This window comes from Pristis pectinata, chromosome 5 (genome assembly GCF_009764475.1).
Source record: "Pristis pectinata isolate sPriPec2 chromosome 5, sPriPec2.1.pri, whole genome shotgun sequence".
In the NCBI taxonomy this organism is placed as follows: Eukaryota; Metazoa; Chordata; class Chondrichthyes; order Rhinopristiformes; family Pristidae; genus Pristis; species Pristis pectinata.
In genome coordinates this window covers 69,572,900-69,588,599 of record NC_067409.1, presented here as the reverse complement: position 1 = coordinate 69,588,599, position 15,700 = coordinate 69,572,900, and the positions used below count along the sequence as shown (strand labels likewise).

The 15,700-nt window shown below is 43.8% G+C and overlaps 1 protein-coding gene across 2 annotated transcripts in view; it reads left to right on the top strand.

The window, feature by feature from the left end:
• Positions 1 to 15,700, top strand: part of ulk4 (unc-51 like kinase 4) — a 527,384-nt gene that overhangs the window by 147,645 nt on the left and 364,039 nt on the right. For both annotated transcript variants that reach the window (XM_052015441.1, XM_052015440.1), the window contains exon 18: positions 11,831 to 11,938. In XM_052015441.1, the coding sequence (XP_051871401.1) occupies positions 11,831 to 11,938 (108 nt within the window). The remainder of the gene's footprint in view (positions 1 to 11,830; positions 11,939 to 15,700) is intronic.

Genomic DNA, 15,700 nt, shown 5'->3' with positions numbered 1-15,700 from the left:
TGGAGGAATTTAAAATAGAGAGATATGTGGGAGAAAGGGGTTAGATAGTCTTAGGTGAGGTTTAAAGGTCGGCACAGCATTGTGGGCTGAAGGGCCTGTATTGTGCTGTACTATTCTATGATTGTTTGATAGATTGGGAAAGATTGAAATTCAATGTAAATCCTGGGAAATTGGTAGGGAAAATAGTATAAGTATTGGATGCTATAGCAGAAAGATAATACTAAGTAAGATGCCCACAGGGCTGTTATTGGGACTGCACAGTTTTATAACAATTGCTCAAATTATATGGCCAATACAATGGAGACATGAGACTGCAGATACTGGAATCTAGAGCAAAAAATAGACTGCTGAAGGAACTCAGCCAGTCAGGCAGCATCTGTGGAAGGAAATGGACAATCAACATTTTGGTTGAGTCCAGTTGAAGGGTCTTGACCCAAAACGTCGTCTGTCCATTTCCCTCCACAAATGCTGCCTGACCTGCTGAGTTCCTCCAGCAGTTTGTTTTTTTACTTTACGACTAATACAAACTGCCCCAATTTTGTGTATGATTCTGAATTACTGAAGGAGCAGGAAAAGTGAGTTGAAACTGAGGAATTCAGACTAATGTTGAAACAGCAGAGGAAGGAGTTGAGAGAGATGTGGAGGTTTAGAACATTACATTGCAGTCACCATCAAGCAAAAATCAGCCAAGCAGATAGAACTTTGAACTGCATAGTCAGGGTTGTGGAGCAAAGTGTGGAGATTCTCTTGCCAGAGCTTCTGAAGTTTCACACGTCTAATAGAGCTGTTAGACCAATAAGAGGAAAACGAGAAAGGTGGATTTGAAGAATCATGTTTCCCAGAATTAGATGATATGCTGAATAATTTCTAAGAAGCATTTTGGGGTACAACTTGAAATTAACTTATGGCAAATTTGTTTTTCATTCGAAAGGCTGACTGCCACATGGAACTGGGATCTTTATGAAAACTATAGGAATCTGTGATTTGACACTCAAACTTTCTGAATGGATGAGTTAGCATGGATCAAAATTCCAAATCTATGATGGAATCTTGAGATAGTTTGAACTCCAGGTAAATTTACTTAGTGAAAATAAAAACCCCTTTGTTACACATGGCTTTTCTCCCATTGATTGTATTGGAACAAATCTTTCAAGCTGGGTTTTGTGGGGAAATGCCATGAAGATCATGACTTTTGCATTTTCACATGAGCCTGCTTGTCTTCAGCAGACTTTTCCCAACTGCTCTCTAATGTTGGTCTGGCCATGGTGTACAATGGAGGAGCGAGACCTTGCAATGATCAACCTGTGTTGGGTTGTCTTCATTCAAAGGACTGAGGCGTAATAAAGAGGGGTAATAGCTAAGGGGTCACCACAATATTGAATAGGGAGGATGTCTTGGAAGGCTCTTCCAATGAGGCCTTATGGGTAGAAGTTAGAAATAAGAAAGGAGTGATCACTTCTCTGGAGCCCTCCAACAGTCAACAGGAGATAGAGGAGCAGACAAAAGGGAGAGAGGTGTAAGAGCAATATAGTAGTGCGGGATTTTAACTTCTCCAATATTTACTTGGATTGCCTTAGTGCAAGGGAGTGAGATGGGGAGGAATTTGTAAAGTGCATCCAGGAGATTTTTTGAGGGAATAGGAAGGTGGTCCAACGAGAGAAGGAGCAATACTGGATTTAATGTTGGGATATGAAGCCAGACAAATGGAAACATCAGTGGGTGAGCATTTTGGGAACAGTAATCATAATTCTGCAAGTTTCAAGGTAGGTATGGAAAAGGATAAGGCTAGTGACAAGTTCTGGTCCTAAATAGGGGAGGGCTGATTTCAGTAATGTATGACAGAACCTGGTGAAAGTAGATTGGGAGCAGCTGTTTGAGAGTAAAACAATATCCAATAATTGGGAGCTTTTTTTTAAAGGGAGATAGTGAAGGTTCAGGGACAACATATTCCAGTGAGAATGAAAGGCAAGGATAGCAGGATTAAGGAATCCTGAATGTCAAGGAGCTGATGACAGAAAAAGGGAAGCATTTGACAGGAGTAAGCAACTGAAAATGGCAGCAATATGGAGAGTGTAGGGAAGAACTTAAAAAGGAAATTAGGAGGGCAAAGAGGTGCCATGAAAAGATTGAGGTGAATCCCAAGACATTCTATAAATATATCAAAAGGAACAGAGTAACCAGGGAAAGAGTAAGGCCCCTTTGGGATCACAGGGAAATCTATGGATGAAGCTGGGGGCCCGCCCCCCTGTTTAGGAATGAATAAGGATATGGTCTTAATGCAGGCAAATGGGATAAGTTTAGATGGGTAAAATGCTCAGCATGGTTCTGTGGGCCAAATGGCCTGTTTCTCGCTGTACAGCTCTGGATCCAACATTTAACCAAGGAGAAGGATATGATGCAACAAGAGTTCAGAGCATGGGATGGTGATCCTCTGGAATGCATTAGCAGTAGGAAGGAGGAAGTGCGAGATATCCTCGGGCACACAAAGGTGGACAAATCCTTAGGGCCTGTGATATGTGCCCCAGTCTGTTATGAGTCAGCTGGAGCCCTAACGGACAATTTATGTTTGCTACAGGTGAAGTGCTAGACGACTGGAGGATAGCAAATGTTGTTCCTTTATTCAAGAAGAGCAGCAGGAATAAGCCATATAACTACAGGCCAGTGTGTCTTGCATCAGTGGTAGGGAAACTATTGGAAAAAATTATAAGGGACAGGACTTGTTCACTTGCAAAGGAAGGAATTGATTAAGAATAGTCAACATGGCTTTGTTCATGGAAACCCTGCCTCACAAATTTGTTTGAATTTTTTAAGAAGGTACCTCAGCACATTGATGAGGGGAGTGTGGTAGATGTTCTCTACATGGACTTCAGTAAGGCCTTTGACAAGGCCTCATGGTTGGCTGTTCCAGAGGTTAGAGCCCATGGAATTCAGGGCAGGCTGCTAATTGGATGCAAAATTGGCTTGGTGATAGGAGCAGAGGGTGGTGATGGAGGGGTGCTTTTCTGATGGGAAATCTGTGACCAGTAGTGTACCACAAGGATCGATACTATGACCTTGGACGTTTGTGATGTACATTAACAACTTGGATGGGATGTGAATTGCAGATGATATGAAAATCAATGGTGTTACAGATGGCGAGGAAGTTTGTTTAAGGCAATTGCATGATATAAATCAGCATGAAAATTAGGCGGAGCCATGGCAGATGGAATTTAATCCTGACAAATACAAGGCAATGCATTTTGGGAAGGCAAACAAGGTTAGAATGTTCACAGTAAATGGTAGAGCCCTAAGGGAGTGTTGATAACTAGTTTGTGAGGGGGAAGGGAACCAGAGGAGTAGGTCAGAAGAAGAAGGGGATGGGGAAAAGTTAGATCAAACAGGTAGAGAGGCTTTGGGGAAGGAGAAGCAGAATACAGGCTATAAAAGTAGTAAGGTAGATGGACTGAAGTGTGTTTACGTAAATGCAAGAAGTGTCAGGAATAAGGGAGATGAACTGAGGGCTTGGATAAGTATGGGGGACTATATTGTGGCTATTACTGAGACGTGGCTGACGTCAGGGCAGGAGTGGATATTGAATATTCCTGGTTTTCGGTGTTTTAAGAGGGATAGGGAAGGGGGGGAGAAGAGGAGGAGGGGTGGCGATACTGGTCAGGGACACAGTTACGGCTACGGAAAGGATGGATGTTGTAGAAGGATCATCTCTAGAGTCCATATGGGTGGAAGTAAGGAATAAGAAAGGAGCAGTTACTCTACTAGGAGTATTCTATAGGCCCGCCGGTAGCAGTAGAGATATAGAGGAGCAGATTGGCAGGCAGTGTTTGGAGAGAAGCAAAAATAACAGGGTTGTTATAATGGGAGACTTCAACTTCCCAAATATAGACTGGAACCTGCTTAGTGCCAAAGGTTTAGATGGGACGGAATTTGTTAAATGTGTCCAGGAGGGATTCCTGATGCAATATGTCGACAGAGGGAATGCCATGCTAGATCTAGTTTTAGGAAATGAACCGGGACAGGTGAAGGATCTATTGGTGGGTGAGCATTTGGGGGACAGGGACCATTGCTCCATAACCTTTAAAATTGTCATGGACAGGGACGGGTGCAGAGAGGACAAGAAGATATTTAATTGGGGAAGGGCGAACTATGAGGCTATAAGGAGAGAACTTGGGAGTGTAAATTGGGATGTCCTTTTTGAAGGAAAATGCACCATGGAGATGTGGTCGATGTTCAGGGATCTTATGCAGGATGTTAGGGATAAATATGTCCTGGTGAGACAGAGAAGGAATGGCAGGGTGAAGGAACCGTGGGTGACGAGAGAGGTGGAACGACGAGTTAGGGAGAAGAAGGTAGCATACATAAGGTATAAGCAGCAAGGTTCAGACAGGGCCCATGAGGAAAATAGAGTAGCGAGGAAGGAACTTAAGAAAGGGCTGAGGAGAGCGAGAAGGGGACATGAAAAGGCATTGGCTAGTAGGGTTAAGGAAAATCCCAAGGCCTTTTTCACGTATGTGAAGGGTAGGAGGATGGCTCGGGTAAAGGTAGGTCCGATTAAGGACAAAGGTGGGAGAATGTGCCTGGAGGCGGCGGAAGTGGGAGAAGTTCTCAATGAATACTTCTCTTCGGTATTCACCGAGGAGAGTGGTCTTGATGACGCAGAAGGGAGTGCTGGTAAGGGTAATGTTCTCGAGGTTGTAGATATCAAGAGAAAGGATGTGTTGAAGTTGTTAAATAATATTAAGACAGATAAATCTCCGGGTCCTGACGGGATATTCCCCAGGCTGCTTCGAGAGGCTAGGGAGGAGATTGTTGAACCGCTGGTAAGGATCTTTGAGTCCTCGTTGTCCACAGGGATGGTGCCGGAGGATTGGAGGGTGGTGAATGTTGTCTCCTTGTTCAAAAAAGGTAGTAGGGATAGTCCAGGGAATCACAGACCAGTGAGTCTCACGTCTGTGGTGGGTAAGCTGTTAGAAAGGATTCTAAGGGATAGGATCTATGAACACCTAGAGAATCTTGGACGAATTAGGGACAGCCAGCATGGCTTTGTGAAGGGAAGATCTTGCCTCACAAGCCTGATAGAGTTCTTTGAGGAGGTGACGAGGAAGATTGATGAGGGTAGTGTGGTGGATGTGGTCTATATGGATTTTAGTAAGGCGTTTGATAAGGTTCCTCATGGTAGGCTTCTTCAGAAGGTCAAAGGCCAAGGGATCCAGGGAAGCTTGGCTGTGTGGATTAGGAATTGGCTTGTCTGTAGAAAGCAGAGGGTTGTGGTGGAGGGAGTGCCCTCGGATTGGAGGGCTGTGACTAGTGGTGTCCCACAGGGATCAGTTCTGGGACCTCTACTTTTTGTGATATTTATAAATGACTTAGATGAGGGGGTGGAAGGCTGGGTTAGTAAGTTTGCAGACGACACTAAGATTGGCGGTGTTGTGGATAGTGTGGGGGGCTGTCAGAGCTTACAGAGGGATATTGATAGGATGCAGAGCTGTGCTGACAAGTGGTAGATGGAGTTCAATCCGGAGAAGTGTGAGGTGGTACACTTTGGAAGGACAAACTCCAGGGCAGAGTACAAGGTAAATGGCAAGGTACTTGGTAGTGTAGAGGAGCAGAGGGATCTGGGGGTTCATATTCACAGTTCACTGCAAGTTGCCTCACAGGTGGATAGAGCAGTTAAGAAGGCTTATGGGATGTTAGCTTTCATAAGTCGTGGGATTGATTATAAGAGCCGCGAAGTGATGATGCAGCTTTACCAAACTCTGGTTAGACCACACTTAGAGTACTGTGTTCAGTTCTGGTCGCCGCATTATAGGAAGGATGTGGAGGCGTTGGAGAGGGTGCAGAGGAGATTTACCAGGATGCTGCCTGGATTAGAGCGTATGGAATATGAGGGGAGGCTTAAGGTGCTAGGGCTTTATTCACTGGAAAGGAGATGAGAGGAGACATGATAGAGGTATATAAAATATTGAGAGGAATAGATAGAGTAGACTGTCAGCGCCTCCTTTCCAGGGCACCAATGCTCAAGACAAGAGGGCATGGCTTTAAGGTTATGGGTGGGAGGTTCAGGGGAGATGTCAGGGGGAGGTTTTTCACCCAGAGAGTGGTTGGTGCATGGAATGTGCTGCCTGGGGTGGTGGTGGAGGCAGATACATTGAACAGGTTCAAGAGTTTGTTAGATAGGCATATGGAGAAATGTGAGATAGAGGGATATGTGGGAGGAAAGGGTTAGATAGTGTGAGGGTGGTTTGATGGATGGCACAACATGGTGGGCCGAAGGGTCTGTTTTGTGCTGTATGGTTCTATGATAAACACAGATACCTTGGGGTACAATCCCATAGATCACTGAAAGTGGCAATGCAGGCAGATAAGGCAGTGAGGAAGGCATGTAGGATGTTAGCATTCATTGGCAAGAGCAGAGATGTCATGTTACAAATTTATAATGTTGTTCAGACCACACTTGGAGTATTGTGTGCAGTTCTGGTCACCACACTATAGGAAAGATGTGATTATGCTGGAGAGGGTGCAGTAGAGATTCACCAGGACCTTGTCTGGATTGGAGCATTATGGTTTTAAGTTGAGACTAGATAAATTGGATTTGTTCTCCTTGGAATGGAGCAGGCTGATAGGGTAGATAGTCAAACTCTTTTTCCCATGGTGGGGGTGTCAAAGTTCTATAGGCTTGTGAGAGGGAGGAACCATAGTACAATACAGCACAATACAGGCCCTTCGGACCACCATGTTGTGCCGCCTTCAAACCACACCTAAGACTATCTAATCCCTTCCTCCCACATATCCCTCTATCTTAAATTCCTCCATATGCTTATCTAATAATCTCTTGAACTTGTCCAACATATCAGCCTCCACCACCACCCCAGGCAGCGCATTCCATGCACCAACCACTCTCTGGGTGAAAAACTTCCCTCCGACATCTCCCTTGAACTTCCCACCCATTACCTTAAAGCCATGTCCTCTTGTTTTGAGCATTGGTGCCCTGGGAAAGAGGCTCTGGCTGTCCTCTCAATGTCTTGTATACCTCTGTCATGTCTCCCCTCATCCTCCTTCTCTCCAATGAGAACAGCCCTAGCTCCTTTAGTCTCTCCTCATAATCCATACTCTCTAATCCAGGCAGCATCCTGGTAAATGTCCTCTGCACCCTTTCCAACACCTCCACATCCTTCCTATAATGAGGCGACCAGAACTGGACACAGTACTCTAAGTGTGGCCTAACCAGAGTTTTGTAAAGCTGCATCATTACTTCGCGGCTCTTAAACTCGATCCCACGACTTCTGAAAGCTAACATCTCATAAGCTTTCTTAACTACCCTATCTACCTGTGAGACGACTTTCAGTGGTCTGTGGATATGAACCCCCAGATCCCTCTGCTCCTCTACACTGCCCAGAATCCTGCTATTTACCTTGTACTCCACCTTGGAGTTTGTCCTTTCAAAGTGTACCACCTCACACTTCTCTGGATTGAACTCTATTTGCCACTTGTCAGCCCAGCTCTGCATCCTATCAATATCCCTCTGCAAGCTTCGACAGCCCTCCACACTACCCACAACACCACTGATCTTTGTGTCATCTGCAAACTTGCTAACCCACCCTTCCACCCCCTCATCTAAGTCGTTAATGAATATCACAAAAAGTAGAGGTCCCAGAACCGATCCCTGTGGGACACCACCAGTCACAGCCCTCCAATCCGAATGCACTCCCTCCACCACAACCCTCTGCTTTCTACAGGCAAGCCAATTCTGAATCCACACTGCCAAGCCTCTCTGGATCCCTTGGCCTCTGACCTTCTGAAGAAGCCTACTATGCGGAACCTTATCAAACGCCTTACTAAAATCCATATAGACCACATCCACTGCACTACCCTCATCAATCTTCCTCGTCACCTCCTCAAAGAACCCTATCAGGCTAGTGAGGCAAGATCTTCCCTTCACAAAGCCATGCTGGCTGTCCATGATTCTCTAAATGCTCATCGATCCTATCTCTTAGAATCCTTTCTGACAGCTTACCCACCACAAATGTAAGGCTCACTGGTCTGTAACTCCCTGGACTATCCCTGCTAACTTTATTGAATAAGGGGACAACATCTGCCACCCTCCAATCCTCCGGTACCATCCCCATGGGCAACGAGGACTCAAAGATCCTAACCAACGGTTCAGCAATCTCCTCCCTCATCTCACGAAGCAGCCTGGGGAATATCCCGTCAGGCCCCAGGGACTTATCTGTCCTAATATTTTCTAACAACTTCAACACATCCTCTCTCTTGATATCTACATACTCTAGAACATTACCCTTACCAACACTGTCCTCAGCATCATCAAGACCCCTCTCCTTGATGAATACTGAAGAGGAGTATTCATTGAGAACCTCACCCACTTCCACAGCTTCCAGGCACATCCTCCCACCTTTGTCTCTAATCGGACCTACCTTTACTCTAGCCATCCTTCTGCTCTTTATGTATGAGAAAAAAGCCTTGGGATTTTCCTCAACCCTACTCGCAAAAGCCTTTTCATGTCCCCTTCTCGCTCTCCTCAGCCCTTTCTTAAGTTCCTTCCTTGCTACTCTATATTCCTCATGAGCCCTGTCTGATCCTTGCTGCTTACACCTTATGTATGCTGCCTTCTTCTTCCTAACTAGTTGTTCCACCTCTCTCGTCACCCACGGTTCCTTCACCTTGCCATTCCTTCTCTGCCTCAGCGGGACAAATTTATCCCTAACATCCTGCAAAAGATCCCTGAACATTGACCACATCTCCATAGTACATTTCCCTTCAAAAATGTCATTCCAATTTACACTCCCAAGTTCTCGCCTTATAGCCTCATAATTCGCCTTTCCCCAATTAAATATCTTCCCGTCCTCTTTGCTCCTATCCCTGTCCATGAGAATTCTAAAGGGTGTGGAGCAATGGTCACTGTCCCCCAAATGCTCACCCACTGATAGATCTGTCACCTGTCCCGATTCATTACCTAAAACTAGATCTAATATGGCATTCCCTCTAGTCGGCCTGTCAACATACTGTGTCAGGAATCCGTCCTGGACACACTTAACAAACTGCGCTCCGTCTAAACCTTTGGCACTAAGTAGGTGCCAATCAATATTTGGAAAGTTGAAGTCTCCCATTATAATAACCCTGCTATTTTCGCATCTTTCCAAAAACTGCCTCCCAATCTGCTCCTCAGTATCCCTACTGCTACTGGGGGGCCTATAGAATACTGCCAGGAGGGTAACTGCCCCTTTCTTGTTCCTGACTTCCACCCATATTGACTCTGGAGAGGATCCTTCTGCATTATCTACCCTTTCTGCAGCTGTAACCGTGTCCCTGACCAGTATCGCCACCCCTCCTCCTCTCCTACCCCCCTCCCTATCCCTTTTAAAACACTGAAAACCAGGAATATTCAATACCCATTCCTGCCCTGTCAGCCATGTCTCTGTAGTAGCCACAATATCATACTCCCATGTACTTATCCAAGCTCTCAGTCCATCTCCCTTATTCCTGATGCTTCTTGCATTTAAGTAAATGCACTTTAGCCCATCCGCCTTACTACTTTTATAGCCTGTACTCTGCTTCTCCTTCCTCAAAGCCTCTCTACCCGTCAGATCTGACTTTTCCCCATCCCCTTCTTCCTCTGACCTACTCCTCCTGTTCCCTTCCCCCTCGCAATCTAGTTTAAAGCCTCCTGAATCACCCTAGCAAACCTGGCTGCAAGGAGCTTTTGAGGAAATGTGAGGGGGAACTTTTCATATAGTTTGAGCCTGGAACACACTGTCGGAAGGGGTAGTGGAGACAGATACTCTCAGAACATTTAAGAAACATCTAGACAAGTACTTGCATTGCCAAGGCATAGATGGCTACAGACTTAATGTAGGTAACTGGGATTAGTATAGCTAGGTACAATGGGTGGCATGAACAGTGTGGGCTTATTTCTATGCTGTACAACTGAGTTTAGCTAAATGTTTTTGCATGTTCTTATGTGCTTTTAAAGCAATTTTTTTTCTTGACTTCTGAACTTGTAAAAAAAATGTTTTTGTTTGATTTTAATAGTTTCTGAAAGTGTCAATGTCAGGAACATTCTGAGCCTGTGGAAGTTTTTGTCAGATTCCACAGCTGACTAAACAGGGGAGCGCCTGAGCTGTTTGTTGAAGTTTTCTACAGCTGTTCCCTCACCCTTCTCTCCATCCCCACCCATCAAAAAAAATTAAACTTGCAGACTGTTACCATTGAGAATCAAGCCACTACAGAAAGTTTGCATGTGAGGATCTGCAAAAGATCAATTAGGATTTAAAGTGTGGTCAGCAAAAAACATGGGTAGCTCAATGCTGGCAGGAAATTTAGAGCGTTTATATTCAGGCTTTCATGTTAGCCTGGTAATCAAGTCAGCCTTAATGAAAGAAGTTACTAAAACCACTTCAAGAAATGTATATGAACAGCCTGTCTGTTTGTGAAACTTCTCGTAGTTCTGCTGACTTTGATTGATTAACTAGCTTGGAGAGAAAAGGAGAGCATGCAAACTTCTGCCCACAAATCATTAGGGTAAGCCTTTAACTGAATATATTGAAGACACCAGATGCTCAGTACTGGCTGAAAGCCTCAGATGTTTTGTGTTTTTTAAAAATCCTTGAGGGATGGAAAGTGAAGCAAAATACATTGCCACAATTGCAGACCATGTAATTTTGGGATTTAAGTAAAATCTCTATTTAATGCATCTTGGGTCTTCCTTGCCCTGAAGTGAACTGAAGTGCTTAATTTCTGCTTGTCAGTTGAACGAAATCCTTGAGTCAGGATTCCAATTTGTAATCTAAAAGCAACTAAAGACGAGTTGAACACACAGGCACAAAGTAACAAAAGTTTACTGCTTAGGATCTCCAGATTATTTGATCTTTTTTTTAAACAGTTAGAAGCATTGGAAAGCAATCAAAGGAAAATATTTGATATCTCATTGAACTCCTTTTCTACAGTGTACCAGCATGGCCAAAGGAAGAGGTAGCACCAAGCTGAAAACAAATGCTTGTCCATATGCAACTTAAAGTAAACATGGGATGATCTGTGCAAGTTATTAAAAATAATAAAAAAACAAAGCAATTGAAAAACAAAAGAAACTGCAGATGCTGAAATCTGAATTAAAAACAAAGGCAGCATCTATGGAAGGAGAAACTATTAATGTTTCAGGAATGTTTCATAGGCATTATGGGGCCAAATGGCTATCACCTGCACTGAAAGATTTTATAAAGGGGGATGTAGGATGTTATAAATGTGTTGGAGTTCATTGTCATGAAGTCTGAAATAAAAGCTTCAAATCTTAGAGAGAAATTTTAATACTTTCTTTCGGTGAAAACTATGGGCCATGCAAGAATAAAGAGAAGAGTGCATTCATGTGCACAAGTTTGCTTGGGTACAAAAATAATTCAGAGAAGTTTAATGAACCATTGGCTACTGTCCCAAGGGTGTTGAAATTAAAAGTGAGAAAGTGAATCAGAGCATTATAAATTGTGCAGAGTCCTGCCAGACTTCTTCAATAGTGTTAAAGCCATTTGAAAGCAAAAATATGGGACTGAGTGATCTGCTCAAAAATCTGAGTAAATTTTATCCGTATCTCAAACTTTTGGGTAGTGATTGTGAATTTTGTAAGGCAATTTTCCATAACCTGAACGTCCGTTATGCAGGGGTCACCTTTATTTGGCACCTGAAAGAATGCACATGTATCCAAAATAAAAGTAGCTAATTTGGAACATGTAGCATGGTTAATTAGCATGGATCAAGTATATTGTGAATTTTTAATGCAAGTATTGGCATAAAATGTAACCTATGTTCCTAATTCTCCTTTATACTTCAGACCATCACCATTCTAACTGAGTTGATTCGAGAGAACTTCAGGAACACCAAACTGAAGCAATGCCTATTACCTCCTCTAGGAGAACTTGTGTATCTCGTGGCCATCCAGGTAGGAGGCACTGGAGATTGCATTTAGTGTTGCATAGTACATTCTTACTCTGACTTATGGAATCCTGTAAGGATAGAGCTGATGTGGATGTTATTGATTGGGGAAAAATTGAGACAAAGTCGTGCAAGATAGACTTGAAACTTCATCTTCATAGGACCATTCTTAAAGGAAAGGGAAATATGGTGACCCTTGAAAACGGCCTGCATTTACCTAGTTTGCATTGGAATCCTTATTAATAGGTTGTACGTCCTACCGCTTGTGACCAGGGCCAGGGCTGTAAATGGTTTGGATGCTATCACCAAACAAGTTTCAGATCACTTTATAAGAAAATCAGGAGATACTTCCACCAACAGTTTCAGTGGAATAAAATCAGACACTTTTATAGCTAAATTTTCTAATACAGTGTGCTCAAGATGGCTTTAGATATTGTTTAATCACAAAGTCACAGAAATTTTCAATTGCTAATGTCTAATAATAGATATATTGTGAAGGCAATTCATGCTGGACCAAATAGGTACATGAATAGGCCATTTGACTCCAAGCCTGTTCTGCCAGTTAAGTAGATCACATTCGATCTATATCTTAATTTAATTTCATATTTTGTTTAATTGCCATTGCTCCATATCTCATCGTGCTCATACTTAATAAAAAAAAATCTGCCAGTCTTAGTTTTTAATTGTTCACTTGTTCCAGCTTTGACCTTGGAACAGGAATTTCAGATTTCCGTTACAACAGCCGAACCACAAACCTTAGAATAAACAGTACCTTCAAGTTTATTTTAAAAGGATCAGAAAACTTAATTTTTCTTGTTCTAATTGTGTTCTTTCTTGTATAATTTTGTGTAATGTATGTTTAATTTAATGCTTTTCTTGTGAATGTTGCGTGTATGATGCTATGTGCCTGTGATGCTGCTGCAAGTAAGTTTTTCATTGCACCTGAGCACCTGTCATATGTACTTGTGCATATGACAATAAACTCGACTTTTGACTTTTTATTTGAAATCAATAATGTTTGAACGGGTGTCTCTGCATGTACCCCAGACTGGTTTTATCAGAGTTCCTTATTTTCAGTATTTTGAAGACCTTGATAGCAATTTACTTGCACCTGGAGATTGGAACAAAAAAGATTGCTTGCCCCAGTCTGTGAATATACTGCAGGTTCCAAAATAGAAACTCCCTTGCAGCCTGACTAAATTTTCTTTCTGACTCAGTGCATCTTGAAACTTGTTATTTTGTTTTGGTATGATGAAACATGGATTTTCTATTGTGCTTTCTGCTCAATAATGAATGTGCAGTTTGGAACAAGGAGTTTTATAGACATTGGGAATGGCAAGAAACCTGACAGAAATAGATATGACAGTATGCACACTATTAAGATACCTTCCAGGATTTTCCTGTTATTTATGCAAGAATAGGGACTGGGACTGGTCCTGCTGCTCAGAAGGGAAGGGAGAAGAAGAGGAGGGCAATAGTGATAGGGGACTCAATAGTCAGGGGAACAGACAGGAGGTTCTGTGGACTTGAGTGAGAATCCCGGATAGTATGTTGCCTCCCAGGTGCCAGGGTCCAGGATGTCTCTGATTGGTTCCACAGCATTCTTGAGCAGGAGGAACAGCAGCCAGAAGTCGTGGTACATGTTGGTACCAATGACATAGGTAGGAAGAGGGATGAGGTCCTGAAAAATGAGTTTAGGGAGCTAGGCAGAAGGCTGAAGAACAGGACCTCAAGGGTAGCAATCTCAGGAATGCTGCCAGTGCCACGTGATAGTGAGGGTAAGAATAGGAGGAGATGGCAGATAAATGCGTGGCTGAGGAGTTGGTGCAGGGGTTAAGGTTTTAGATTTTTGGACCATTGGGATCTCTTCTGGGGAAGGTGGGACCTGTACAGAGCGGATGGGTTACTCGAGGGGGACCAATATCCTTGCAGGCAGGTTTGCTAGTGTGGTTTGGGAGGGTTTAAACTAGTTTGCAAGGGGGATGGGAACCAGAGGGATAGGTCAGTGGAAGAAGTGCATGGAGTAAAGTCAGATCTAACATGTAGAGAGGCTCTGAGGAAGGAGGAGCAGTGTTTTGGGTATAAAAGTAGAAAGGTGGATAGGCTAAAGTGCATTTACTTAAATGAAAGAAGTATCAGGAATAAGGGTGATGAACTAAGAGCTTGGATAAATACATGGAGCTATGATATTGTGGCTCTTGCAGAGGCTTGGCCGTCACCAGGGCAGGAATGGATACTGAATATTCCTGGATTTTAGTGTTTTAAAAGGGATAGGGAAGGGGAGAGAAGAGGAGGAGGGGTGGCGTTACTGGTCAGGGATACTATTACAGCTGCAGAAAGCTGGATAATGTAGAAGGATCCTCTCTAGAGTCAGTATGGGTGGAGGTTAGGAGCAAGAAAGGAGCAGTTACTCTACTGAGAGTATTCTATAGGCCCCCTGGTAGCAGCAAGGGTACTGAGGAGCAGATTGGGAGGCAGATTTTGGAAAGGTGCAAAAATAACAGGGTTGTTATCATGGGAGACTTTAACTTCCCAAATATTGATTGGCACCTGCTTAGTACCAAAGGTTTAGGCGGGGCAGAGTTTGTTAAGTGTGTCCAGGATGGATTCCTGTCACAGTATGTTGACAGGCCGACTGGAGGGAATGCCATATTGGATCTATATTAGGTAATGAACCGGGTCAGGTGCCAGATCTCTCAGTGGGTGAGCATTTGGGTGATAGTGACCACCGGTCCATAACCTTTAGCATTGTCATGGATAAGGATAGGAGCAAAGAGGACAGGAAGATATTTAATTGGGCAAGAGAAAACATAGAACATAGAACAATTACAGCACAATTCAGGCCCTTCAGCCCACAAAGCTGTGCCGAACATGTCCCTACCCTAGAAATTACTAGGCTTACCCATAGCCCTCTATTTTACTCAGGTCCATATACCGATCTAACAGTCTCTTGAAAGACCCTATCATATCAGCTCCCACCACCATTTCCGGCAGCCCATTCCACGCACTCACCACTCCCTGAGTAAAAAACTTACCCCTGACATCTCCTCTATATCTACTCCCCAGCACCTTAAACCTATGTCCTCTTGTGGCCACCAATTCAGCCCTGGGGAAAAGCCTCTGACTATCTACCCTATCAATACCTCTCATCATCTTATACATCTCTATCAGGTCCCTCCTCATCCTCCGTCTCTCCAAGGAGAAAAGGCCGAGTTCCCTCAACCTGCTTTCATAAGGCATGCTCCACATCCCAGGCAGCATCCTTGTAAATCTCCACTGCACCCTCTCTATGGCTTCCACATCTTTCCTGTAGTGAGGCGACCAGAACTGAGCACAGTACTCCAAGTGGGGTCTGACCAGGGTCCTATATAGCTGTAACAATACCTCCCGGCTCCTAAATTCAATTCCCCGATTGATGAAGGACAATACACCATTTGCCTTCTTAACCACAGAGTCAACCTGCGCAGCCACTTTGAGCGTCCTATGGACTCGGACCCCAAGATCCCTCTGATCCTCCACACTGATCCTTAATACTATTTTCCGCCAACATAATTGACCTACCAAAATGAACCACTTCACACTTATCTGGGTTGAACTGCATCTGCCACTTCTCAGCCCAACTCTGCATCCTATCTATATCCCTCTGTAACCTCTGACAGCCCTCCAAAACTATCCACAACACCCCCAACCTTCGTGTCATCTGCAAGATTATGAGGCTATAAGGCGAGAACTTGGGAGTGTAAATTGGGATGACACTTTTGAAGGGAAA